The 27692-nt window shown below is 39.3% G+C and overlaps 5 protein-coding genes and 1 pseudogene across 5 annotated transcripts in view; 1 reads left to right on the forward strand and 5 right to left on the reverse strand.

Moving 5' to 3' along the window:
• The window catches only part of cpsf1 (cleavage and polyadenylation specific factor 1), a 77148-nt gene that overhangs the window by 45942 nt on the left and 3514 nt on the right, over positions 1-27692 (forward strand). The window contains exons 33-35 of the mRNA XM_087137953.1: positions 25218-25265; positions 26399-26557; positions 27020-27149. Of these exons, the coding sequence (XP_086994079.1) occupies positions 25218-25265; positions 26399-26557; positions 27020-27149 (337 nt within the window). The remainder of the gene's footprint in view (positions 1-25217; positions 25266-26398; positions 26558-27019; positions 27150-27692) is intronic.
• Positions 2571-4529, reverse strand: LOC147798826 (neuromedin-U receptor 2-like). The gene has a single exon (XM_087137957.1). The coding sequence runs from the start codon at positions 4060-4062 to the stop codon at positions 3043-3045; it is 1020 nt and encodes a 339-aa protein (XP_086994083.1). The 5' UTR covers positions 4063-4529; the 3' UTR covers positions 2571-3042.
• LOC147798827 (neuromedin-U receptor 2-like) lies at positions 7127-8659 on the reverse strand. Its single transcript, XM_087138552.1, has one exon. It carries the CDS (start codon positions 8654-8656, stop codon positions 7634-7636), a length of 1023 nt encoding a protein of 340 aa, XP_086994678.1. The 5' UTR covers positions 8657-8659; the 3' UTR covers positions 7127-7633.
• LOC147798828 (neuromedin-U receptor 2-like) lies at positions 12473-13892 on the reverse strand. Its single transcript, XM_087137956.1, has one exon. It carries the CDS (start codon positions 13824-13826, stop codon positions 12792-12794), a length of 1035 nt encoding a protein of 344 aa, XP_086994082.1. The 5' UTR covers positions 13827-13892; the 3' UTR covers positions 12473-12791.
• LOC147798829 (somatostatin receptor type 4-like) lies at positions 18926-19954 on the reverse strand. Its single transcript, XM_087137959.1, has one exon. It carries the CDS (start codon positions 19949-19951, stop codon positions 18926-18928), a length of 1026 nt encoding a protein of 341 aa, XP_086994085.1. The 5' UTR covers positions 19952-19954.
• On the reverse strand, positions 22141-23385 carry LOC147798830 (neuromedin-U receptor 2-like; annotated as a pseudogene).

Here is a 27692-nt window from a genome sequence, read left to right on the forward strand (position 1 = left end):
CCAAAGCCCCATCGCCAAGCGGCAGGAGACACAATCACCTGCTGGACACTCTCGGTCATCAAATTTTCATCCTCCGCACTCTGGCTCCAACCTGAGTCATGTTTGAAAAGAAGGATGAACATTGTGGCATGATATGACCTCATTGTGGGAGGTCATGGAGTATCGTGACACTGGTTTAAAGATGTACATATTGCTAATGGATATCTACAGGACAATGCTTTAGATGCAATTAAGATTGAGCAGGTTTTTTACAGGCACAACTACATTCTGTGTGAAAATAATTGCATACATGTACTTGTAGTAACCATGGTAACAGGTGTACCAGATTTTACCGCTACGAGTATACTGGTAGAAAATGAAAAGCTATACATGTAATAATGTAAATTGAATACACACTGACATCACATGAGAACACAACAAATATGCTGCTGCCAGTGTTAAGGACATATATACATTTGTAAAATACTCGTGTATTTGAAAATTTCTTTCTCCCAAGAACTGGCTGGAGCATATCTGACAAGCCTGCAGTTTGGAAATACAATCAGATAGTAGAAGAATTCTACTAAGCAAGCTAGCATGTCAGCCAAAGCCAGATTCACCAGCAAATAGTTGGTCATATTGTATAGGAATATGACGCGCAGAATAACGAAGCACACCAAGGGGTTTTCTACAACACCTACAACTCCTTCCATTGCCAGGAGCTGGCAGATCCATGCAGTGGTCTCCGGTTCTCACCTCTTTGTCATTGAGCTCTGAAGTTGAATTCATGGCTGTGGTTATTCGCTTGGTTTATGCTCAGTGTTAGTTCATGTAATTTGTGACTCAACATAGTGTTCATACATGTAGGCTACCGTCAAACATGGTTTGATGAAGAAATAGTTTTATCCCAATTCAGCAGCATTCCAGGGTAGCCATGGTATATGTATATGTATGTGGTTTTGGTGAATTCCACTCTCAGTGCTGTTTCAGAAACGCTTGCTATGAAGAGAATGCAGATATTGGGCATAGAGGTAGTGCAAGAATACATGTACCGGTACGTACATGTACATGTACAGTACACCGCACACTCACTGCAATGCTGTCACACTGGCTATAATGGTTAGTATAGCTTAACCCATTCCTTAGGCTATATACCTGCACCTGGCTTTTCCCTGGTTCATGCAATTTTAAGTGACACTGTTTTCATACATGTAGATAATGTCAGTCATTGTTTGATGAAGAAGTGGGCTTGTCAACATTCAGCAGCAGCTGATGAAGATACATGTACATGTACATGTATCATGGAGGTAGATATAGTATCTTTCATGAAACGTACTGTCGTTTTTGCTCCCAAAATTACTCTGTTAAAGTAAAGAGTGAAGGGGGGAGCGAAGACACAGCAGGAGATGTCTGCTGCTAGATTTGTAATAGTGACAGTGCTTAACATATACCGAAACCAGCCTTTGCATGTACATGTATCAGTTCTGGGATGAATACATTCTGCTTCTGTTGACTTGCCCCCCTTATTTTATTTATTTGGGGGAAGCCTTAACTGTGCCAGTCCGACTTTGCTGGAAGCATTGTGGAAATGGAGATTACTCATTGTCCATCAGACCTGTGAGAGTTTTCTATGAATGTACCATATCTGCCACATGTACATGTACATGTAGTTATGGCAGGTTGAGGACGGGGATACTGCCTCCCTCCCCTTGCCAAAAAAATGAAATGTAAAATGGGGGGGGACGTGAAAGAAAATAATGGAGGAATCAATATCAAAATCACAAATTTGCTTAAGAAAGTACATGTACATGTACCTTGGAATGGAGCCCCTGCCAATCAGTTTGTTGCTAATGTATGCTTTGCCCCATCAACCCACCCCCCCAAAAAATAAAAAATTTTAGTGATACTGATGTTGCTACGTCGTGATGGTAATTGACAGCTGTCACACATTGTTTCCCAATAGAAAATAATAAAGCAAACTTTCTCTGTTTTGAGCATAGAATGTCAACTTGGGAGTATTCATGACTGATGCATTTTGGGTTGTTACATGTTACTGATATTAATGGGCATTTTGCAGTGTATACCTCAGAGTCTCAGAAAGGGTCGACAAATTTCTTGCATTGTGATTGGCCAACGCGTTGCAGACTCTTGGGGACGCATTATTGTGAATCACCCATATTTCATAACTTTTGTAATACAATTACACCAATCTTAAAACATACAGCATAGCTAATTACTTTGGCACAATTTTCTTTTGTCATGGTCTGTTTTTAGGTAGCACTCTTTCAGAGTTTGGAACTAGGCTGTGGTGATTATTCAAATATTCCAACGTTCAATCTGTGTTTTCAATTGATTATTCAATATTGGAATATTTATTTTTGATATCAAATACCCAGAGATGAAAATCATTGAAATAACAAAGGGGGAAATTAATTAGTTGGTTGCAAAATTGCACCCTTGAAGCATAGTTCAAAATGTTACAAGTAAAAAAGTCAAAGCAGCTCAAGGCACATACCCAACAACTTTTAAGTTTCTTTCTTTCAATTTTTTTCCCATTTTGTGCAGGAACATTGTACAATGTAGATAGGCAAGTTAACAATAAACCCCTGCAGCAGGCCGTGTACATGCATAATACTTGAATGCTTGAGTGTTTGGGGAAAAATTTTAATTCAGAATGTATTCTATACACTGTATCAGATACAGTGCAAAGTACACGTACAGTAGTAGTAATTCAGAACAAATTGCACTCAACTGGACTTAGGCATCGGGGTACTGTACTGCTGTGCACCTCCTCCCTTCAAACCTAAGCTTGGCTTTGCAACTGCGAATGTAGTAGGGGTTTCAGACATTCTTTGCGCTGCATGTCTTGAATGACCAATTTAGTGTGCTGGGTGTCGAGTAATCATGGTCATTATTTCACACTATTATCTATGAATCATCTTTACCTGTGGACTGTTCGTGGATAACTTTATATTTTAGAGCATCATTTGATTTTTTGTGTGAGAGAATGCTATGTCAACACGTTTGAGATGGGGGTGTTGAACATCTCCCCGTTCGTCCAGTTTAGGGATCACAAATTGCCACCTCAATGTCAACCGTATTTTCTTGTTTACTAAAACACTTGCAAAGGGCTACTTTTAGTCCCTGCCGGAATTTCTTGTATTTAAGCTCATAGATGATGGGGTTAATTACTGAATTGAGATAATACAGAATGTTACAGACTCCTCTGATGTAGTTGTAGGTCAGTGATTTGCAGACAGATGACTCGTGGTTGGTTTGTGAAGGATGTAAACAGATGAGGGATTCCACATGAGCTGGTGTCAGCAAAACTATCAGAGCCCCTAAAACAATTGTTAGCACGCTTACCAGACGCTGCCTTGCAATCACAAGATCGTGGGCTGCTGCCCGTGCATGCTGCAGGTTCAGCGCTTTTGCCTGTCTTTTGAGAGTGACTTGCATCTTGTAGTAGGCCACACTCATCAGGGTTATGGGTAGCACATAACCAAAGAGAAATGACATCACATGTGAAGCCCTTGCACTGATAGGAGGATCCTTATTTGAGCAGGCCGTGTCAGGATCATTGCTGGGTCCACTGGTGAAGACAACAGGTAAAGCAATGAAGAGTGACACCACCCATGTTATGACAATTGCAGTTTTCATTCGCCGAGCGGTAAGTTTCCTTCCGTACTGTAGAGGATGGATCAAAGCAGTGTACCTCTCCAGTGTCACTAAACAAAGGCCGAATGCTGAAGTGTTACAGAAGAACCAATTCAGGAAAGGTGATGCCAGAATTCTGCAGAACAGCTCTTTCCCACCAGGGCTTGCTGGAATGCTACGTAGGAGCGGGAAGTCTGCATCGGCGGAAAGGTAAAAGATGAAAGCTTGGAGGCAAACCAACATATCTGCCACGGCCAAATTCACCAGCAAATAGTTGGTCATGTTGTGTAGGAATTTGACGCGCAGAATGGTGAAGCATACCAAGATGTTTCCTAAGATGCCAATGACTCCTTCTGCCATAATGATCTGGCAGACCCAAACACATCCAGAAGACTCCTCATTACTTGTTTTGTTTCTCGTTTGCATTTTGATAGACTCAGTGCAGGAACCGATATCCAAATAAAAAAAAACAGTATATCCGATATGACAGAGTACATGTACCTGTAGGTGGTTTACCTGTGGTTGGTGGAAATGACACAGTCTGCCAGCTTTGCTTTGGTTTTAATGGCCGCAAAAGGCAGATAGTACACAGGTCAGGTTCTGTCTGATCTAATGCAAAAGTTCACACTGTCTTTATTGTCATCACCCACATACATGTGCACGTACCGGTATGTTTGCACTGCTGTGATACCTATGTCAGCCTCGGGATGCCAGCTTTATCAATCCCACAGTCGGCCCGTGAGTACATCAGGCTGCCTAGTTGGTTGGACTGGTGCCACTTTTGGTCTCGTATTTTTCTGATGGGCAAGATTAGCTTTGGGGTGCACCGATGACAGAAGGGAATAATCGATGCCTTAGACAGTTTGCCCGTGTGCAGAGGGGATACATTTAGCTGACTCTTCAGGTACGGGACCACCGATTCATGCTTGGTTTTTTAGTTGTTCTACCGCAGCTGTCCAATTCACTTTGCGTATCGCCTTACATTTACAGACACAGTCTCAAGCAGTTTGTCTGTAGGCATCTGGTTGATGAAGGATTACTTTGAGAGAAGTCTTCAAGGTACCGTTGAAGCAGGCAAATTTACATGTACATGTAGGTTTCCTCAAGTCCAGTAATGTATAGGGAAACAATCCTTTACAAACGGAAAGCACTTGAACATTTTACCAACTGGTACGTGTAGTTATGTTTGCTGAGATGCCTTGTTCACCATGACATGAACATGAACACCTGCATAGTGTACACTGAGCAGAGGAATACAGAACTACTCAAAGTACTGATACACGAACTTACATGTACCTACTGGTACCGTTCTTTTAGTTATTTATCAGTCAAGTTATAATTTCACTGCTGGGTTAATGCTTTTGTCAGGAGTAAATGAATGACTTTTGATTGATTGAACTGCAAATGTAACATAGCCTGGTTGTTGTAGAAGAGCAGTTCATGTATTTGACTCCTGTGATAAATTCTGCTTACATCCTCATGGCTTTGGTGACTAAATGCAATAATCCCATGGTTTTAAATACATGTAAATTGAATTCTACAATGGCAAGATGGAAGAGCTTTTTGGATTGAGTTTCGTTTGGCTTCAAGATTATCCTTTCTGTTGTGTGTGATACTTTTTGGCACAAACAAGATCTTTCATGAGTCTACTTTTGTGCCTTTTTAGAGCAAAAGTTTGGGATCATCTCGAAAATTTATTTGAAATGGGGTTATCTAGAAAAATATACAGCCAAATGCCAAAAGTACTGAATAGTATCGGTATTTTCATTACTTTCCTTGCTGCCACTTCATTGACTTAGCAATCTGGGGCACGCCCATGGAACAGTATTCGCCACCAAATTTGCTATGAAGTGGGCATTAAGGTCAAGTTCAATACATACATTGTAGTCTGCCTCCACAGACCTCTTGCACTTTTCGTATATGGGGATTCATCAGCTGATTTCATGAACCATGGCGTAACTGTAAACCATGCGTGAGCCTTTTGAGGTTAATTTATGCCATAGCTGCACAATATACATGTATTTACATTTGATTTTGCAAAAATTGTGTGGCTATAAATAATGTAATAATTTGTTGGACAAGGACAAAAACAGCTGTTACAATGGCTGTACCTTTCCAATAAAACAATAGTCATCAAACAGTCCTTGAATCACCTCTGCCGGCATTTTGGAAAAAGTTTTTGGTTTTGCTTCATCGGAACCAGACGGAAAATTTTTCAGCCCTCTCAGGGCCAAACAAGTTTTCATTACTTTCTACAACAAGGTTGTACGCTTGTCATATAAGCCTTGTTAAGTTCAGCAACACGATAAACTAGTCAAATCGTTCTTTTTGCTTCATTTTGCACTTGCTTGCATTGCTTTTTGCTTGCATTTTGCTTCATTTTCAGCAACACGATAAACTAGTCAAATCGTTCTTTTTGCTTCATTTTGCACAACTTACACCAACTAAAAATGGCTGTGTAAGTTATGCCATAATTTTTTGCATAAGTCGCGGACTTACACAGTGCGAAACTTTTGTATTATCATTCTTAATATGTTGTAGAACTTAGGCAATAAACTGTGTTTTAATTGGAGTTACACCATTGCGTAAAGTTGGAATTGTATCAGGGCACTTTGCTTTACAATTTAACCCATCAGCTGTCTGGTTATATAGACAGCCAGATTGTTGTTTTGTAATTCAATTGGATATATGTACACATGTAGGAATCGTGTGTATTTGGATTGCTCATCTTCTCTGGGCTAGATTAGATATTGCTGTGTTTTGGTGTCAGAGTAAAGGAATATGTAAATCAGAACTTGTACATATAGATTTAAGTTAAATTTAAGGTCATTGAAATGATGCGCCAGGAAATTAGCAGATTGAAAGCATAAACCTTGGACCCCCTCCCAGCATGTCATGGCATTGAAAGGATACTTCATCTGAAAAACGGCTATAACAATTAAAAACTGATACTTAGATACTTAAAGGGCATATTTTAGAGACAGAGACACCTGGGAGAAAGTAATCTTGAATCTACTTGTCCTACTTTTTTAAGTACAAGTAGTAACTATTCGCATATACTGGTACCTTTGGCGGCAGCTTAGATTTTTAAAACTTGAATAGACCTCTTTGTGTTACACTCATATTTCTTTGCTTACAGATAAATGATGGCTGGTCACTGGGCCATAAGTACAAGAATAAGCTTTATGCAAAGCAGCCATCAAGATATACAAAAGTATTTCATGTACTTGTAATAAAAAATTAGAATAATAAGGTCCTCTTTAAAATATTAAATAGTGCAAATGTCAATAAGTCCCTCTTACAAAAATAGGGCAGACAAACAGGTACATTTTGAGGGATGTTGGGGGATTTTGGTTTTGTAGTTTTCCCCACTGTTCTTTGAAGCAGATTTTTAGTGCTACCGGTACATGAACTTATTGACTTCATTTTAATGGGACGGTCAAAATGCCACATCACAGTGAACCCAAGCCTCACGGGCTATTATGCTAAGCAAAAAATAATCATTCCCTTGCCACTGACAGTCATAATTTTACCTGCCAGTAGTTGGCGAGCTACATGTACGTATGCAAATCTAGCCATCAAGACAAAAGCAAAATAATAATTCACTATGTGTCAGGAAATCTCGCACAGCTGTCAAAACTCCAAAATAATACCTGCTACTAAACACTACTTGAAAATGCACACCAGTGAGCAAATCTGTCGTTTGAGGCAAAACCTATTTCCAAATAATGATGAACTTGCTGACAAGTTTGTCCATTCATAAAAACATGAATTAACAACACATAACAATAGACAACCTGTCTATTTGTTGAACCAACTTCACACAGATTAAACATTTTGTACTACTGTATGGAACTCACCATGGAAACTAGTAACAAAGGTTTTGTAGTATCTGATCATGCATGGGCCCATCACGTTCATCCTCCTAACACAAAGAAAGCATAGATATGCATATCACCTAGCTGACATTTTTAAACTTGAGTGAAAGTTTATTCTCTTACAGTGGGACTAACTGAATGCCAACTCGGTTATTACCATGCTTTTTGAAACAACAGGAAAAGGCTGCACGAAGACCCTCTCGGAATTTCTTATATTTAAACTCATAGATGATGGGATTGATGACAGAATTCAAATAGTAGGCAAATGCAGTGATTCCACTGATGTAATTAAAAGTTGTGGAGTCGCAGAAAGGAAATGGAGCCTCGTGAGATTTGTGCAGGCAGAGAAGAGTTGTTAAGTATGATGGAGTCCATAGGATGATAAGGGCTCCCAAGATGATGGTTAGCATGCTGATCAGGTGCTGTCTAGCAATCACAAGATCGTAGGCTGCTGCCCTTGCATGCTGCAGGTTGAGGGCTTTTGCCTGTCTTTTGAGAGTGACTTGTATCTTGTAGTAAGCTAAGCTCATCAATGTTGTCGGCAGAAGGTATGCTGTAAGGAATGACGTTATGCTAACAAGGACTGGAAATGCCTGATTGGGATATTGGATTCCCGTGCAAGCCTGGGCAGGATCGTTGGTGGGTTCATTTGTGAATAGAAAAGGCAAAGAAAATAGGAAGGATACAACCCAGATCAGAGCAATCAACATTTTCATCCTTGTTGTGGTGAGTTTCCTTGCATAGTGTAACGGGTGCACTATGGCAACGTACCTTTCTAATGTTACCACACAGAGATTGTAAGCTGATGCATGGGACAAAGCCCAGCCTAAGAAGGATGATGCCAGAATGCGACAGAAAACTGTCCTTTCCCCTAGGCTGCTTGGCACAAAAGCAATTAATGTGCATTTTGAAGAAGCAGTAAGATAAAGAACAAATCCTTGAAGACACAAGAACATATCTGCCACGGCTAAATTTACCAACAGATAGTTGGTTACGTTGTGTAGGAATTGGACACGTAGAATGACGAAGCACACCAAGAGGTTTCCCAGGACACCAAGCACTCCTTCTGCTACAATGATCTGGCAGATCCACTGGTCCTCAACAGGCTCCTCTATGCCTTTGACTTGCTTAGTTGAATTCATGGCCAATATTCTCTGTTGATTCTTGTTCCAAAGATTTTCAGATATCAGCATCTACACATAATTGCTGAGAACGTTGAATTTAGTGAATTGAAGCATTCTTGAAATTGAACTGCTCTAAGTATCATACTCTCTGTCAGTAGCAGTTCTTCGCTGCACTTGTCACCGGGGACTACAAATGCTCAGTGTGACAGTCTTTACGGTGTAAGCACCTTTTATCATCAATCAAATATTCTTCTTTCTTATAAGTTATATCCCTCACAGTTTAAAATGAGTGAGGAGGTAATTACATGTACACGTGAGAAGAAGCAATAATGTACCGGTACTCGTCATGCTGTCAGCAGGTTGTGCTTTTGCCTCTTGTAATCATTCTCCTTTCATCATACACTGCAATATCATTAAGAGCCTTTAGTGGAATCAATGGAGTGGCTTTAATATGAACATTGATGGCTATTTTTAAACACTCTAGGGTATGCCCGTGGATCAGTATCTGCTTCCACAACTGGCTGTGCACAGCACTGTCTGCCTCCAGACACTTGTTGCACTTTGTTTCCATACAGTACAAATGTATGGCTGGCCGCCAGAAAAAAAAGGAAGATTAAGCCTCATCTGGTTATGAAAAATAGCTGGCAGCTATAGATACCCAAAAAGACTACGTGTACCTGTACTTCTACATGTAAATACTAAATGGAAATGATAAATGAGCCTGAGGCTGGTTATATAAGAAGCATAAAAATACCACTGTTTGGAACAATTGGTGGGCTTTGCTTTTGTAGTTGCTCTTGCCATTATTTGAAATAGATTTTTAGTGTTACCTGGACTTTTTGACTTAAGTTTAACGGGACAATTAAAAAGCCACATCAGAGTAACGGAACACAAGCTACATGTACGTAGTATCATACTATGCAAAGAAAGACCATTCTTTTGCTAATTACAGTCTTAGTTTGGACTGCTTGTGGTTCCACAGTTTGTTTACAGGTAAGAGTAGCCATCATCACAAAAGCAAAATAATACTTCACAGTGTTAAGAAATCTCACAGATCTATTGAAACTCCAAATAATGAATACGTGTATACCTGTATGTACATGTACATGTACCTGCTAAATGTACACGTATACACCTGTATATTGCACACTCAATGCTACATGTAAATGCATACATGTACCTCCCTCTTTAGGTGTATTTGTACTTGTTTATACATGTACACCAATGGGTGGTACATGAACATACACCAAAGGGTAAATGTGCCTTTTGAGGCAAAATCTGTTAAGGTACAATACCAATGGTGATTAAATTTTTGAAGCTAAATGATAAGACATATCTACTTATCATTGGATCGCACATGTCATTGAGCAAAATTCCTAGAACTGTTGTGAATATTGGTAATCACAATATAACCACAGTCTCTGAATTCAAGAGTCTGGATGTGATTTTTGACAACAAAATGAATATGCAATCCCACATCAAGAATGTCTCTTGCACTGCAATGTATCACCTGTACAATATTAGCAAAATTAAACGTTATTTGGGGATCAGCCACGGAGCATATTATTCATTCACTTGTTACGTCTTGCATAGACTGTTGTAACTCTGCTTTAATAGGTCTATTGGCGTCAGCCCTTGCTCCTTTGCAGAGCGTGCAGAATGCTGCAGCAAGGTTACTTACTAATGGCAAGAAATTTGACCACATCACTCCTGCGCTGATGCAATTACATTGGTTGCCAGTAAAATATAGGGTAATTTTTAAAGTGCATCTCCTGATCTTTAAATGTCTCCATGACAGTGCTCCAAGTAACATGTATTCAAGTGATTTGCTTGATGTAAGGATTCCTAGTCGCTTCACTCGTTCCTCGCTGGACTCGTCTAGGCTTACTCTTCCAAAAACTAGGCTGTCTTCTGCTGGCAAAAGGATGTTTTCTGTGGCTGCTCCCTGTCTCTGGAACCAGCTTGAAGTTCATCTTAGAGAGTCTAGGAATGTGGAGAGTTTTAAGACCGGGCTGAAGAAGCACCTTTTTAAACATGCATTTTTAGTTTCTTAGTATTGATTTTAATTATGGTACATGTAGGTTATATTTATTTATATTTTGATGTACAGTGCCTGGGAGCAGCTTGATGGATTGGGCGCTTTATAAATGTCAATTATTATTATTATTTTTATTATACTGACCTTCCTGAACAGTTTTGCCACCCATAATTTATGAGAGACAGTGAGGTATGTTCTTACACTAACATTTTGTTGTTGACATGTATATATGTAAGTGTCAATGTCCCCTCACCATTGAGAAGTAGAAAGACAGGGGTGACTAGATACTACATACAGTCGAATCTCATTAATGAAAGGTCCTTCGGACTTGGCAAACTACCTTGTTATAACAGGAACCTTGTATTTTCAGGAATGAAAACAATGAAAAACAAAGGATTGGGACCTCCAAATTTCCTTGTTATAAGCAGAATCTTGTATTAACAGTGCTCTTATCAATGAGGTTTGACTGTACTGTCTCCTATAGGAATTTACTACTTTTTGTTTATTTGTCAAATTACTCATGCGCAATCCAGGCAGAAATGTAGCCCAAAGGGAAAATCTATATTGAAATACCATGATTTGCAAAAGAAAAGTCAGTGTTGGTGTTGTTCCAGACTTCAGAAAATATCTAATCTTACTTTTGTGACGGGTTATGGCTTAGAGTCCCATCATTCCTTAAAAGTAACAGGATGCGGACAAAACTTGCATTATTGACTCCAGAGAATGTTTTTTTATCAGTAAGCCTATGCAGCTTCAAATGGCAAGATGATGTGAAGCCCGTAACAAAAGCGGGAAAAGACTCTAGCAGAAAAACCCCTGTAGGAGGAGACCCTGAAATTACAATAGTAATTACTCATATTTATACATTGGGCTCTTAAATAAAGGGCTGGTTAAGTTTATATACAGATAGTGTTTGCACAAAAGTGAATAATTGGAATATTGCAACCAGCAGAGAATAAGAGAATAAATTAAATCTTACCCCAATGTAGATAAGAATATAATGTTAAACGAATGAGTGCTCCCCTCTAATGTGTGAGTCCTTCCTGAATCGGCTACAAGATGAACAAACAAGGCACATACTGTACATCACTATACACACATAAGAACGGTGCGTTGGCCCTCATAACATGCAAGGTACGGTACATGACACTTGACTGCATGGAGCTGGTACTTAATTATACGCATACAACGACAATACCATACAATGCTGACATAATGTGTACGTGTACATGTTCGTACAATACAAGTACATTGTACATGCAATAATAGAAAAGTTGCGTACCTGTAAAGTTCAGAAGGTCACGTAAAAGTTGCACACTAAGCACTCCAGAATTACTTGAAATCAATGATAAAGACCCAAAGCAGCATTCACTGTGACCATTAAGGAATCGATTCATACATGTATATATATCTTTAGTTAGGCTTACCGGAATAAGTGTCAAAAAGGGGTATGAATTCGGACAGCCGGCAGTCCAGCCAGTGGTTCATACTTGCAAGGAAGAGAGAAAGACAGCGGACTGTGGAGGGCAGGAGCAAAACCATGCGCTTGCTGTTCCATCCTTCATTGCTACCCCCCAGGATTCGTAATTACCAACAAAATATTATTTGTTCTACTATGATAGATTATTATAACAAAAAGAGATTGATATGAAATGACAATTGTACCAATCATATACCATGAGACTTGGCACTTAAACAAGGAGTATTTAGGTCTGTTTGTGAACGGAAAATTACAACTTAAAAGATTGAGGTAAGTACATGACTGGATGGATCATGAATAATGAATTAGGCCCATATTGATAATTAATAATCCATACATTTTTTAGATATACGCACATGCACAATAGGAATCACACATTAAAAAGTACACATCCCTACAATATCTTCACTGTGCTGGCCTTAATTTGAAGTGTCCCTGCAAAGGTCATGAGTTGTATGTCAGTGTACAACTGTGCCGAAAACCAACACTGCAGGTTTTAGAATATTAAATGTGAACACAGGTATTGAATCTCAAATATCTTCCAAGCATTTAAGAAAACAAATGGCATGCAGCTATCGCATGGGTGACATTTTGAAATGTCCGTTCAGCAATACTGTAAAATAACATCAAATGTTTTAAAGTGGCGCTAACTGAATGTCAACTCTGTTATTACTGTGCTTTTGGAAACAACAACAAAAGGCTGCACGAAGACCCTTTCTGAATTTCTTGTATTTAAACTCATAGACGATGGGATTAATGACAGAGTTCAAATAGAAGACAAATTTAGTGACTATAGTTATGTTATCAACAGCTGTTGAATTACAAAAAGGAAGTGGAGCATTGTGAGGTGTAAGCAGGCAGAGAAGAGAAGATATGTAGACTGGTGTCCATAGAATAATAAGAGCACCCAAGACAACTCTAAGCATTTCCACCAGACGTTGTCTAGCAGTCATAAGATCGTTTGCTGCTGGCCTTGCCTGCTGCAGGTTGAGGGTGTTTACCTGACTTTTGAGAGTCTTATGCATCTTGCAGTAGGCCAAACTCATCAATGTTATGGGTAGTAGATAAGCTGTGAGGAATGTAAATATACCAACAAGAACTGGAAATATTACTGGATGGGGGTATTTGATTCCTGTGCAAGCATCGTTTGAATCTTTGCTGGCATCATTTGTAAAAACAAATGATAAAGGGAAGAGAAATGACATCACCCAGATGAGCACAATCAGCATTTTCATCCTTGTTGCTGTTAATTTCCTCGCATACTGCAGTGGATGCACTATGGCAACAAATCTCTCTAATGTTACCACACAGAGACTGTAAGCTGATGCATAAGATAGTGCCCAGCCTAAGAAGGATGATGCCAGAAGTCGACAAAGAACCGTTCTCACGCCCAAGCTTTCCGGCACAAAAGCAATTAGTGTGCATCTTGAAGAAGCAGTTAGGAAAAAGAAAATCTCTTCTAGACACAGCAGTATGTCTGCCACAGCCAAGTTTACCAGCAGATAGTTAGTCATGTCATGTAGGAATTTGACACGCAGAATGACAAAACACACCAAGAGGTTTCCCAAGACACCAACAACCCCTTCTGCCACCATGATCTGACAGATCCACTTGACTTCCGGAGTATTCCTTCTATCGTTGAGCAGCTCAGTTGTATTCATGGCCAACATTTTTTAGTTGATTCTCGTTCAGAAATGTTGTAGTATCAATAATTTCATCCTCAAACAGTTGGTTTGAATTGTATCAATTGCTGAAAAATACCGGTACTTTGAATTCAAAATGCGTCTTGGTTTACGCGTACATGCACATACATGTACATACGGTGGTAATCGAAGTGAATGGTTGATGTTGTTCCTGGTGATGGATGGAAATCAGAAGCCCTCATAATACAGAATTTTCTCGAAGTAATCTTTAAAAATAACACCAAATAATTTTGAAAAGTTCTCAGCTCATTAGGAATCCTTAAATCACCACCATTGATATCTTTTGGAAGAAATTACATGTACATCTACCTCCAAGGAGAAGACTCTGGTGTGGAGAAAGCTCGGCAGTTATATCAGTACTGCATTACTGTTCACTGGATCACTTGGGCTTATACGGCAGTGTCCTAGTCTGTATTCTGAATTATCTTGTGCTAGTTTGACATTTATCATGTAGCAAAAGATAGCAGAAGATTAATCAACCATGCAAAGCAATAATGACCCTGCTCGGCTTTCATTAAGCTACAAAGCTGCAGATGTGCCTCGTTTGATTAAGCGGGACTCTTTTCTTCATAAATCATAAATGGTAATCTAAAAACACTTCAGTGCCATCAGTGCAGTTACAAGGATGTAAAGGCCAAAGTCAGTTGTCCTGTATTTGTCGAGGCATTTATCAAGGATTGCAGTTGAAGTATCTTAACCTTTCCGACCAGGTTAGTGGGCAGATTGCAGAGGTTTTACATATTAGGTTCGCAGGGACAAGGGAAACAAAGCAGCATTCAATGGGGACAATTTAAAGCTGAGAGTCAGTGTTAGAAAAATGATAACCAATGGTACAATGATATCCTTCAGTAGAACAGTGGAATCGGTGCAGTGACATGTGCTCTGTAGTTTGAAATATAGGCAATCGGCTCTCATTGATATGGGGATGTTTGCCATTTTCGTCTTCTCTGTTAAATGCAGCAGCCCAGGGCCTTTACATGTACATGAACATACATTTATGTATGTGTATGCACGTTCATCGTACGGGTATAAATTGGTTTGGGGGATCCCAGTGGGATGGGGTGTGATCCCACTTAGATTTTTTGTTGGGATTTGCGTGGGATGGCCGGTATCCCGGTGGCATTCCAGTCATATCCCACTCACATATCCCAGTTTGATGCAAATAACATCCCACTGGGATCCCAGTTTGATGGAACAGACATCCCATTGGGATCCCAGTTTGATGCAACTGACATTCCACTTGGTTCCCAGTTTGACATGGGATTTCCTTTTATTTCACTCAATCAATTACATGCTGCTATTTCAAAAACATTCCCGTGGGCAAGAGCTCCATCACTTTCATGCTAAGGTTTATGTGCCTTTTGCACAAAGAGTGCCGAATATATACACACAACAGCTTTGGAATGTTTGGTCCTAATCACGTTTGAGTGGGCACAAACTAACTTGAAGAGGCATAGGGACTTTCTTTTCTTTGCTGGTGAGGGTGCCCTTCTGCTCATGGGTAGATCTCATCTCAACATTTGCAGGCCTCACATTCTTGCAATCAGCTGATTGGTTCTGAAAAGACATCAGGTAATAAATTCAATAATAAATCTCTTGCATGGGTACTTTATGATGACAACTGTAATAACACGTCAAAGCCTATCCATATTAAGTGTGAAGTCCTGTTCAATTACTCAGTCAATACGTTACTTGTTGATGTAGTTTTGGGGGGGGCATAATTTGGTCAACCAACATGACCAACCCAGCTGTACATTTAACTTAACTGTCAACAAGATTTCAGTGGGCCTAGCCTCATGATGTAGCGAATTGGATCCCGCTGACTTGTCTATTTGTAATTCCAAAGATCTGACACACTGTGGGTCTTGATATTTTTTAGTTTGTTTTATTTGCGACAACCAAATGTGTGAAAAGCCAAATGTACCTTTTTTATGGGAACCCTGCCAAAGTGGACAATAGTCCTCTGAATTAACAAATGTATGTACACATAGCATCATCGAAGATATAAAGGAACCAATCGAGAAGCTTTCTTTAACGTGTTCTTTGAATTTGTAAAAAGTAACACAGGCTGGGGAAGTACTGTGAATAAAATAGTACAAAGAAAATTACTTCATGTTGACTGTGGTTCAGTTTCAATGTCATGACTTTGTTTACTTGCAAGAAAACCCTTGCACAAAGGCCGTTGGATTTTGGATAAAAGACAGCAGGAACAAGAAAACAAATTTAAGGAAATGTACAATACCGTGAATGGTTCTCCCACTAGGGGCAGAACCAACTCAGACCCTGCCAAAACTTCAACATGGTTCTTGTAGTACATGTAAGTCTTCTAAGCATCTTCTTTATCTTCATTTTCTTTTTTTCTCTCTTTTTCTTATTTTGTTTTTGAGAAAAGCGCCTTAATCTTGCAGCTTCTTGGTGACTGTTTGTCAGTTTTATTGTGTAATTAACATATAAGTGTTGGAGTCGACGTAAACTATGGATGACAAATATCAGTCAACTGGGATTCCTGTCTCACGTGAGATTTCATTTAAATATGGATCCCACTTTTTTACTTGCAAATGGGATCTCACCTCAACTGGAATCCCGCTACAGTTTGCAACTGGGATCCCACTACTATCCCACCTGGAAATGGGCTGCCATTTCCATCCTGCTTTTCATCCCACTGGGATGGTGCATGTAGTATCCCAATGGGGCTAGACGTATCCCACCAGGATCCCACTGGGATCTCACTTTTATCCCTCTCACTTTTTTTTTTCAACTTTATGGGAGGCAAAAATGGTTTGACCCTTACAATCAAGGGGATAATGATGCCATCTGTTAAATGGAGCCCGCTCTAGAAGTACATAAAAGATATGTTATTTTCAAAACATATGAGATATATGAAATTTTTACTTAGTTGACCAAAGTGATTTTTTAGCCACCCATAACTGTGTGTGAATAAATAACATCATTGGAAAGAGGGAATCTGTGGCTTTAAGGTGCTACTAGGCATTTTGGTTTCAAACTAACACAATCTCAGAATAAAATCTAAAGAAGTTTTGTTGCTCTTTTTTATACCACACAATTCAAAAAGTTTATTCAATTGACTTTGCTAAAACCACGTGTGACATTGTTTGGATAAAAGACAGGCCAATGAAGGGCTGAGTACATGTGTGTTTTCAAACTTTACAAAAAAATTGACACCTTCTTAATGGAGACTCTTTGGGGTGATGGTGGAAAAATTACATTCTTCAGCAGTTGGCCATCAGATGAGACCTAATTATGGTAGTTAGGCTGTGGCAAAGGGGGGCCATTTCACAGGGCCCACAAAATCCCTGGATCCAGTAACAACTTCATTGGTTAGAGCTGTATTTGTATTCTCCCCTGATTGGAGAACTACACTTTACATCATACTGTATATCTGCATAACATGTTCGGGAAATTTCCATAGCAATCTATTTTCAGTTGGATGTTCACATCATGGAAAGCATTAGTCTGTGTTCTGCCACTAATATGTTCCACAAACATGTCACAGATTAATGTTACTGAATTTAAATAGTCTTGTTGTCTATTGGTAAAATATGTTGCCATTGGCTAGTAAACAATGGTGTCGGATTTCTGAACAAAAACAACAGTACAACCTTACAGAACCGCATTTAACTGTCTAAACACCAAAAAGTTTTACTTCTGAATACGAAATGAAATTTTGGCATCCGAAGAGTACATTGTACTTGTATTTTGGGCTAACACACATTTTGAGTGAATTTGGATAATAGAGGGTAATTATATAGCATTATTGAGAGTTGCCAGTATTTCCAGAAATTGGAGAATCTTGGTTGATCCTTTTATTCAAAGCAGATTGTTGCATGGAGAATACGTTTCAATGTGACAAAAGAAGTTGAGGAGAGTCCCCCCATGTTTACAAATGTTTTCCCTCCTGGTCATACACAGACATGCAATAATTGAAGATAGGGTTACCAAAAGCAAAATTTTGCTTATATGTTAATGTATTTACAGATCTTTCCTTTGGCAAGTCATGTATTTTATCATTTGTTGGGTGCTGAAAAATTTCATTTCATTTGATATATTATAAAGTAAAAATGTAAAACGACTAGCAGCTTGATTATAATTAAATGCAAAAACCAATTATGATGTGTATGTGTGCTGCAGCATTCAGGCCCATATACTTTTTGTTTTAATATAAAGAAGATCTTAATGATTCCCTATCAATAGAGGCAGAGGAGATTGAGAAGTGCTGTTTTAGTGGAAAAAGAAATGTCCACACTATAATAAGCTTTTGTGTGCCACATCAGAATAACTTAACATGAGCCACACCAACTCTTACACACCATTAAAACAAAACAGACATATCTTTTGCTATTCATGGTCATGTGGGGGATTGTTTGGCATATGAGTTGCCAAACTACCGGTACGGCAAGTGTTTTCGAAATCTCAGGTTCCTGTCTCAGCTCCAAATATTAGATACCACCGCCAGATACTAAATGAAAATCCTCTCTTTATTTACACCAACCAATGCCGAACTTCCTGAAAAAAATTGTTCAACAATAATAACATGAATTAGTGAAAGACTACAAGACTGGTATGACTAGATGAAGTATTGGATGTGAGTACCAGGCTATTATGAATACATGCTGTAGTTTGTAAAATTACTCATGTGCCTTTCAGGTACACAGTGTAGTTAGCCCAAGGGAAAAACTACACATTTAAAGTACTGCTATTTATATTACAAAAGTTACAATAAGATTTCAGACTTCTCATAAGATACAGTTAACATACATGTACATGTACTTTGACGTGCATTTTGACTAAAGCACACCCTCAGCTTTGACTAAATAAAGCATGTACAGTCATGATCAGAAAAATATTAACCTTAATATCACTAGCATCATAGCCTTGGTAAGGTTTATTTCTTTAAGGCTCATGAGTTGAATGTTAGTATACATTTGTGTATAATTGTTGAGAGAAGTCATAATGCGTCATTTTCTTGCATTTGAACATACATGTACATGTAAGGATCAGTCACATACATGTATATCATTTTGAAGAAAAAAAAGGAGAAACTCTTTTTACAGTGGCACTAACTGAACATTAACTCTGTTATTACTATGCTTTTTGAAACAACAGCAAAAGGCTGTACGAAGACCCTCTCGGAATTTCTTATATTTAAACTCGTAGATGATGGGATTAATCACAGAATTTAAATAGAAGGCAAATTTAGTGGCTCTAGTTAGATTTTCCATAGTTGTTGAATCGCAGAAAGGAAATGGAGCCTTGTGAGATGTAAGGAGGCATATAAGAGACAGAATGTAGCCTGGTGTCCACAAGATAATGAGAGCTCCCAACACAATTGTAAGCATTCTGACCAGACGTTGTGTAGCGGTCACTAGATCATATGCCGCTGCCCTTGCCTGCTGCAGATTCAGGACGTTTACCTGTCTCTTGAGAGTCATGTGCATCTTGCAGTAGGCCAAACCCATCAGTGTCATGGGCATTAGGTAGGCTGTAAGAAATGTAAATACACTAACAACAACTGGAAATATTACTGGATGGGGGTATTTGATTCCTGTGCAAGCGTTGTTTGAATCTTTGCTGGCATCATTTGTAAATACAAATGATAAAGGGAAGAGAAATGACATCACCCAGATGAGCACAATCAGCATTTTCATCCTTGTTGCGGTTAATTTCCTCGCATACTGCAGTGGATGCACTATGGCAACAAATCTCTCTAAGGTTACCACACAGAGACTGTAAGCTGATGCATAAGATAGTGCCCAGCCTAAGAAGGATGATGCCAGAAGTCGACAAAGAACCGTTCTCACGCCCAAGCTTTCCGGCACAAAAGCAATTAGTGTGCATCTTGAAAACGAAATAAGATAAAAGGCACACTCCTCAAGACACAGCAGCATGTCTGCCACAGCCAAGTTTACCAGCAGATAGTTAGTCATGTCATGTAGGAATTTGACACGCAGAATGACGAAGCACACCAAGAGGTTTCCTAAGACACCAAGCACTCCTTCTGCTACCATGATCTGACAGATCCACTTGACTCCCAGAGGGTCTCTGCTGTCGCCAGGTAGCTCAGTTGTATTCATGGCCAATATCTTTTAGTTGATTCTTGCTCCGAATGTTTTCTGGGATCGGTACCTGATTGTTAAAAACTTGATTTTAACAATCGCTAAAGAATAATTGGAGTGCCGAAAGATTTGCCCTTGTTTATGTGCACCTGTATACCCTGGTAATTGAATCGATGAACGGAGTACCTGTATATGGTGATGGAAATAAGACTTACAGAATGTACATAATTCTCTTTGAAAAGTATTGTTTTAAAGAAGTTCACAGCTCCTTAGAAATCTGTAGTCACCACCATCCAATTTCCATCACAGGAAATACTGAATCAATTATTCCCAACAAATAAGTGTCGTAATGAGGGAAAGCTCATACAACTCTGTCTGTCTGATACATGTATCTGCTGATCAAAACTCCATGCAGTATTTCCTTCCTGCTTTGCCAGCCCCATTTATACTAAATCGGCTGATCCTGTGATATTTACCATGCATCAAAAAATGTCAGAGGAGTAATGAAGTGTATCAAAGTTGTAATAACCGTGTTTGACCTCCATCAAGCTGCTCTCATTCCACCATTGATTAATTGGTGTGCCTTCCATCATAATCATACTTGTTTTGAAGTAATCTGATCGCCCATTTGTAGAATCAGTGTTGTAAGGTTAGGTTAAATCCATTGACGTATAGTTGTAGCCTACCTACATGTACATGTACTGGTATATCAAATAATAATTACTCAGTGTTTTAGCCGAATGCAGTCGACAAGTCCAAATAAGTACAGGTAATTATCTTTTTGTTTTAGTTTTTCCTTAAACAAATTTAATGTCTCCTTCTTAAGCACCTTGGGGCCTCTTGGTTTCTGGAAGGGAGCACTCAGTAGGTTCAATCACAGTTAAAACACTGACCAGAGTTGTTTACCACCATATTTATTCCTTTCTGAGGGGAGTGGGGATACATAGGAAACACAGGGCTGCAGCATGGAGCCATGCCTTCATCCCTCTACCATTTCTGCCACTGTTCTATGGATGATTTCTGGTAAATATGTCGGGCGTAGGTTGATGGGAACATCTTGTCCGCATTAATCAGTTTGTTTCAGTTTAAAATGAGAAATACAATTAGTTTCATGTTAAATTCAAAGCTCGGTTATTTTCATATTCAAGAGTATTTCGTTTCTTACAGGATCAAAGAAAATGATTTTTTCTGAGACTCTCATTTTGTTCATTCAAGTTTGTTGACCCGGCCAATTTGGTGAATCTCATCCCTGTGAAGGGCACGCAATGTTGACTTCAATTCTATGAATATCTCAACCTTGCAACAACCTTGGATCAACAGTTGAAAGTTGAAACATAAAAGATCTGATTTTAAACATTTTATTCTGAGACATTATGTCAAATAAAAATTTGACAAATGACTCATTTTGTTTGATAACACCTCAGATATTTTCCTGTTCAAACTGCATGTGTTAACCTCTTTGGATGTGGCTGATGAGACCCATCTTGGTACACACATGTATACCAAAAACTACATTAACATGTAGTATGACATCAAAATACTATAAGCATCTATTTTACCAGTTGTGACGTATTGACTTAAAATTCAATAACTTGGATTATTTTAACTTAGAATTAATCCCACTTTCTGATAGAATCTATGAAATATTAAGGCAATTATTTGAAAATCAAAAGGTCTATTCTGTTAGTAAATGTACAGGTAGTCATTAAATTGCGTTACACAAAAGCCTTTCCAATTCTGTAGGTCCTTCTCAAAAAGAATGTCCCTGTATTTTCTACCTAACAAAGACATTTAGTGAGAAATTAAATTACAGTTATTTACATACATAAATTTGATTTAAATGAAAGGGCATAACCCAAATGTACTCACAGTCACAGTAGAGGGCTCCAAAATCTGCAAAATATATCAGGTCGTGTCACTGTGTTACTGCACTTTGGAACATCAAGATCTCCAAAACACAGAAAGATTGCTCAAATCAGAAGGGCAGACAAACTGCATTCATACTCCCTCAAAACTAGCTGCATGCAAGGCAATAAGTCTTTTTCAAAGATGGATTTACACCTGGGAGATGTAAATTATTTTGGATTTTGCCCTGCCCGACGTGTATTTTAACACTGTATACTCAGTGTGTATGCCCCCAAAGGCTTGTGAAAAAAACCCAAAACAAATAGCAATAAGTCTTGCTGTTTGGGCCATTGGATATTTTCTCATGAACGTTAATTCTGCTGCCCCCATTAACACAAACCTGGCATTGTCACACTGCCTTAGAAGGCTTCCTTTGAGAAAACAACTTCTGGGTTTCGTTAGACCAGAACCACTCAACCCCAGACCAACAAAGATATTACCTTGACTGACAGTGCCGACAAGCGGACATGTTCAAGTTGTCTCAACAGGAGAATGCAACATTGTGACAACATGCCTTAGCAACCTCACTCTTGGACCATCCTAATGCCAACTCTGTTTTGATTACCATACTTTTTTAAATAACTGCAAAAAGCTACCATGATCCCTTTGCGTATTTTTTTGCACTTGAAGCCATAGATGATGGGATTAATGACAGAATTGAAATAGTACAGAAAATCGAAGGTACTTTTGATGTACATGTACTTATAACCCATTGAAGTACAGAGAGGAAGCGATGCCTCATCTTTTACTCCCAGGCAGATTATGTTGAGTATAAAAACTGGTGTCCACAGGATTATTAGAGCTCCTTAGACAATTGTCAGCATTTTTACAAGGCGCTGTCTGGCAATCACAAGATCGTAGGCTGCTGCCCTTGCATGCTGCAGGTTCAGGGCTTTTGCTTGTCTTTTGAGAGTGACTTGCATCTTGTAGTAGGCCAAACTCATCAGGGTTATAGGGAGAATGTAGCAAGAAAAAGTCGACCCAACTGTCAGTCCAACTCAGAATGCTTCACTTGGGTATTTCGATCCTTTGCAAATTTTGACCAAGTCATCGCTGCGCTCATTAGTGAAGAGGAACGGCAGAGCAAAAACAAATGACATTGCCCAGATTAGCGCAATCAGAGCCTTCATCCGTGTTTTTGTGAGTTTCCTGGCATACTGCAGTGGGTAAACTATGCCGACATATCTCTCAAGTGTGACGACACAGAGGTTGTATGCTGATGCATAGGACAAAGCCCATGACAAAAACATTGATGCTAAAACTCGGCAAAACAGTTCCCTTCCACCAGAGCTTGCCGGCCAAACAACCAATGCACAGTCCGAAGAAGTGGGGTGAAAGAAGAACATTTGAAGACACAGCAGCAAATCTGCCACTGCTAAATTCACCAGCAGATAGTTTGTCATGTCATGCAGGAATTTGACGCGTAGAATGGCGAAGCACATCATGAGGTTTCCTAACACACCAACAACTCCTTCCACTGCCATGACATAACAGATCCACTTGCCTGCAGAATCTTCCTCATCATTGATTTGCTGAGTTGAATTCATGGCTGAATGTTGAATGTTCTTGTTGGTAGTCTTTACTGTCTGTTTTTGGTATGCACGGCCCCACCTCTGGTTACAGATGACTAGCCAATGTACATTTTTGTACATGTAGCTGTATATCTAATCTTTTGAATGGACAAAAAAAGTTACCACCCAAAACTGGTACATATTCAACTGTCCCAAGACAAGACAATTGCTAGCCTGCTCAGCTGTAACAATGATCATAAGCTGCTCTACAGCTGTTCTGATTGCATGCTGCCATTTCACATTTTCTGTCGGCCTCTTGAGAGTGACTTGCGTCTTGTACTTGGTCAACTTCAATGCTAGGCCTTCAGTGTTCATCAGTCAAACTTTATCATTCGCTGCTTGCTGTGAGTGAAGCTTACATGCAAATGTACCTATATGCCCTTACACCATGTTAAAAACCAGCCTTCTAAAATGGTATCTTTCTGTAACCTCCCCCTAAATAATTCAAGCGCCTCAGTGCACAGGTACAGCTGCTTAATGCAGACCCCAACAATTGCCAATATGTAAGTTTCAGTCAGCTAGTATATACTAAGTAAGAATGCTGGGCAGACTACTATGCTTGATACTGCATCGCCATTTATTTTTCATGGGGCACCCTTGTGTCCCAGTTCATCTTAGGATGAAGATGATAAAGCTACTGAGTGTTGACTAGAACGAGTAGGATATTACAGACATGTCACGCCCTGGCCATAAGCATACCTCATTAATTTGATCAGTGCATCCAATTAATCTGATAATGAAACGTTATTTTAGACTGTAAAGGAGGCAGATTGTAAGTCAATGTACTTCTTATAAATGTCTTTCTTGACTTGGCTCTACTTATCAAATGTCTCTCTGCTAGTAATGGATAGAAGTACTGTGGAGATTTTTGTAATAAAATAACTTGGGCATGGTGATTTTGTGGATGGCCATGCAAAGATTTTGTTTTCGTTCTCGGGCACAAATCACATGCAATTTTGCCCTAAACTTCAAAACATGGTGTTGAAAAGTACGCTTTTAATTTTACACTTTTAAATTTTAAAATCAATTGTTTTAATTTTTTCTGCCTGATGGGGCACTATTATTGTGTTATCATTCTAAGAAAAAAACTATTCATTTGGGGGTTGCTGTTCAAGTTGTGGACCAAAACATTTGAAAATATTTCTGGAGAAAAAATACAAGAAACGCTTACTGTCCAGATGTCAAATAAATACAGTTGCCAAAGAAACAGAAATTCAAGACAGAAAAGTGTCGCAAAAGTTGGCAAAGTTTGATGCCAAAAACAACTAACATCGAGGTGTATGGTAAACTTTTTGCTCGTGAGCATTGGAAATTGCATTAGCATAAGACCATAAATGTTTCATAGTAGCTGGATGGGAGGGGACAGTAAGATAAAAGGGAAAATAAGACAAGAACTATGTAGCCCTTGTCTATTGGGTTCAAGCAAAGAGGATAGTCGTGTAAGTTGATGTCTACTTTTAAGACAGGTGTGAGCATTCTACTCGACCCTCTGTAGGAAGCACAAGATTCAATGTACTTGTTGGCTGCTGCCCTCACACACTGCAGGTTCAAGGCTGAGCTTGTCTAGTCACAATTATATACAAGCGGGCTATGAAAAAGATAAGCTTAGAAAAAAATTAGAGAAAACTCAGTGAGTGTGCCACACTCTACAAAGCTTTGTCAAAAAGAGCTTGTGTAGCTTGTGCTTAGATGTTACAAATGCAAGACTATTAGTTTCAAGATGGACAGGTGGCTGAACTGTAGGACCAAATTTTCTTGAATTGGTTACATGTTACGTCACCTGTTTTTATGTTTGATTCCTCACACAGTATCAGATGTGGACAAGAATTTGATCATATACCACTATCACCCTGGAGGTAAGAATCATAACAGATGGAGCATTTTTTTTTTTTTTGGTGATAGGTTTCGGGTAACTTCTCAGAGCTCAGGTGTAATTGGTAGTGCCAGCTTTCTCTCAGGTTCATTTTTTTAAAAGCTGATTGACATGCCAAGTAAACAAGACTCCTCTGAATCCCCAAATTCTAATCACATCACTTGGTATTTGTGGGGCGAAATTCTTACCTCTATCGCTATGGAGTTTCCAAAGTCGGGGGCCTATTAACGGTGTTGTATTCAAGTCCATCACAAATCCCTGTAAGCCCATCACAAGTCTATCACAAGTCATTTAGTCTTAAGCCAATTCACAAGCTGTTCAAATGAGCTGTGACAAAAGCATTATTGTGTCATTGTTCACGTTGTAACTTATGACTGTCCTTGTGACTGGACTTATGAAGGGACTAGTGAAGTGAAAGGACTTGTGATGGACTCAAATACAGCACTGTCTATTAAAATTATGATGAAATCAGCCTATGACAATCAGAATGTTGTCGAGAAAAGAGACTCAGGCAAGGTTCGCATAATAGCCACAGACTTGAACCCACCTCTGCATGAATAAATCTTAAATAGGGAATGGAAGGCTACAAGGTTTATGAAGGAACAGTAGTTGGTGCTCATCCACATTTCCATGTGCATCGCCCAGATTTTTCTCCTAGATGGAGGACATTTTAGGGGTGGAAGAAAAGGTCTCATCATCAAACTGATAAATTCTTTACTGTTGACGCAGGTGAATTCCTGACTGTTTTCAAGCAAATTGATAATGTTTGTCCTTTTGTCCTTTCTCTTGTTTGTTTTCTTTTCTTTCCCCCTTTTATTTTTCTCTCAGTAGGGGTTAAGGGGGATCCTTTGGGGGTCCCCCCCCATTACTATAACACCCATGCACTTTCCACTTCATATGGCTTTGTACATATTTTTCTTTGCAGGTAATAAAATTCTGCATAATTTATTTTAGTAGTAAAATGGAAGGACTGAGTAATGTTAGGGTTAAATTTTCATAAAATGCAGATACAATAGAATCTTACAGGTGTCTGAGGTTTGTTTTGTTAATTCAACTTTTGATTCACTGTGTCTGTCCATAGAGCATTTGAATCACTTTGTGGATTTTTTTTGTCAGCTCGTGAGAGCTGTGGAGGGACCAGGCTGCTCCGCCGCGGTGACATCAACGTTGGCAGTCACATCAACTCATTTGTGCGTGTGCGGTGCAAGCTGAGTGACCCAGCATCCAGTAAGCCAATCACAGGGCCAGCTGAGAGAAGACATGTAGTTTATTATGGTAAGCTCCCCTTGATAAACAATTGATTTCAATTGTACTTTTTTCTTTTAGTGTAGAATTTCGATTGACCGGATCACACCTAACTTATATGCAGCCACTGAGAAATCAGAGGGGGGGAAGGGGCCGTGATTCCCCTTCCATCAGAGAAGCAGCAATTTGTGGGTTTTGAAAATAAATGAAAGACAAGTTTTATGAGCGTTTGTTGCCCTTCCTTCCAAAATGTGTCAGAAGCCCCCAAAATTTGACCTCACCTCTAAGAAAGACCCTTACAGATTACGTACAGAAATTTCCAAATTTTTTGTCTCCCCAAAACCTATTGTGCCCTCAGGGGAAAAAAAATGGTTCTGGATCTGCCCTTGTTAACAGCTGCACAGAACTATCTCCTGATACAACCCATGAATCGAGAAGGCAAGACCTCATCAGCAGACCTTGTTTCTCTTTATTCTGTTTTCTGAATCGCAGCATCTCTAGATGGCAGCCTTGGCATGCTTCTACCTATGACTGAGAAGACTTACAGGCGCCTGCTGATGTTGCAGAATGCCATTACAACCAGCATCATGCACATTGGAGGACTAAACCCCAAAGCGCACAGGTGAATATCAACACAACATGTTAACAAAAGAGAAAACTTCTAGCCAGGTTTCACTTGGTTGAGTTGTTCTGTGGGAAATTATGCCCAGTGGTTATATTTTGTGACCCGTGCATGGCCCTGTCAAAAGGATGAGGAGTTTTAATTCAGGGCAAGGTTGATCAAGGACCGTAGTTAACCACAGTTGGAGCAACTCTGATTGAGCACACGCTGGTCGACAATGATTGGACTAGTCTTGTCAACTATTCACAAGTAGCCTATCACTTATTTTTGCTATTTTGCCCTCCCTGTGGCAACCTGGGGGCATTTGCACTTCAACTTCACTGCACATGCGCGAGGTACATCACGAATCAACCACTAGTTAAACTAGTGGTCCTTGATCTAACCTGCCCACTGCTTGTCAGGTTTTCCTTTCTTGAGCAATCCCCTTACCCCAGCATAGCACTTTCCACCACTGATAAGTGTAATGGTAAACCTGCTACAAAGTGACACAGCTAATAAAGATAGTCTTTGAAATAATCTTTGCTTTTCTAATAAACACTTTCT

This window comes from Acanthaster planci, linkage group LG06, assembly GCF_054643075.1.
Source record: "Acanthaster planci isolate LZ-2023a linkage group LG06, COTS_SCS, whole genome shotgun sequence".
Lineage (NCBI taxonomy): Eukaryota > Metazoa > Echinodermata > Asteroidea > Valvatida > Acanthasteridae > Acanthaster > Acanthaster planci.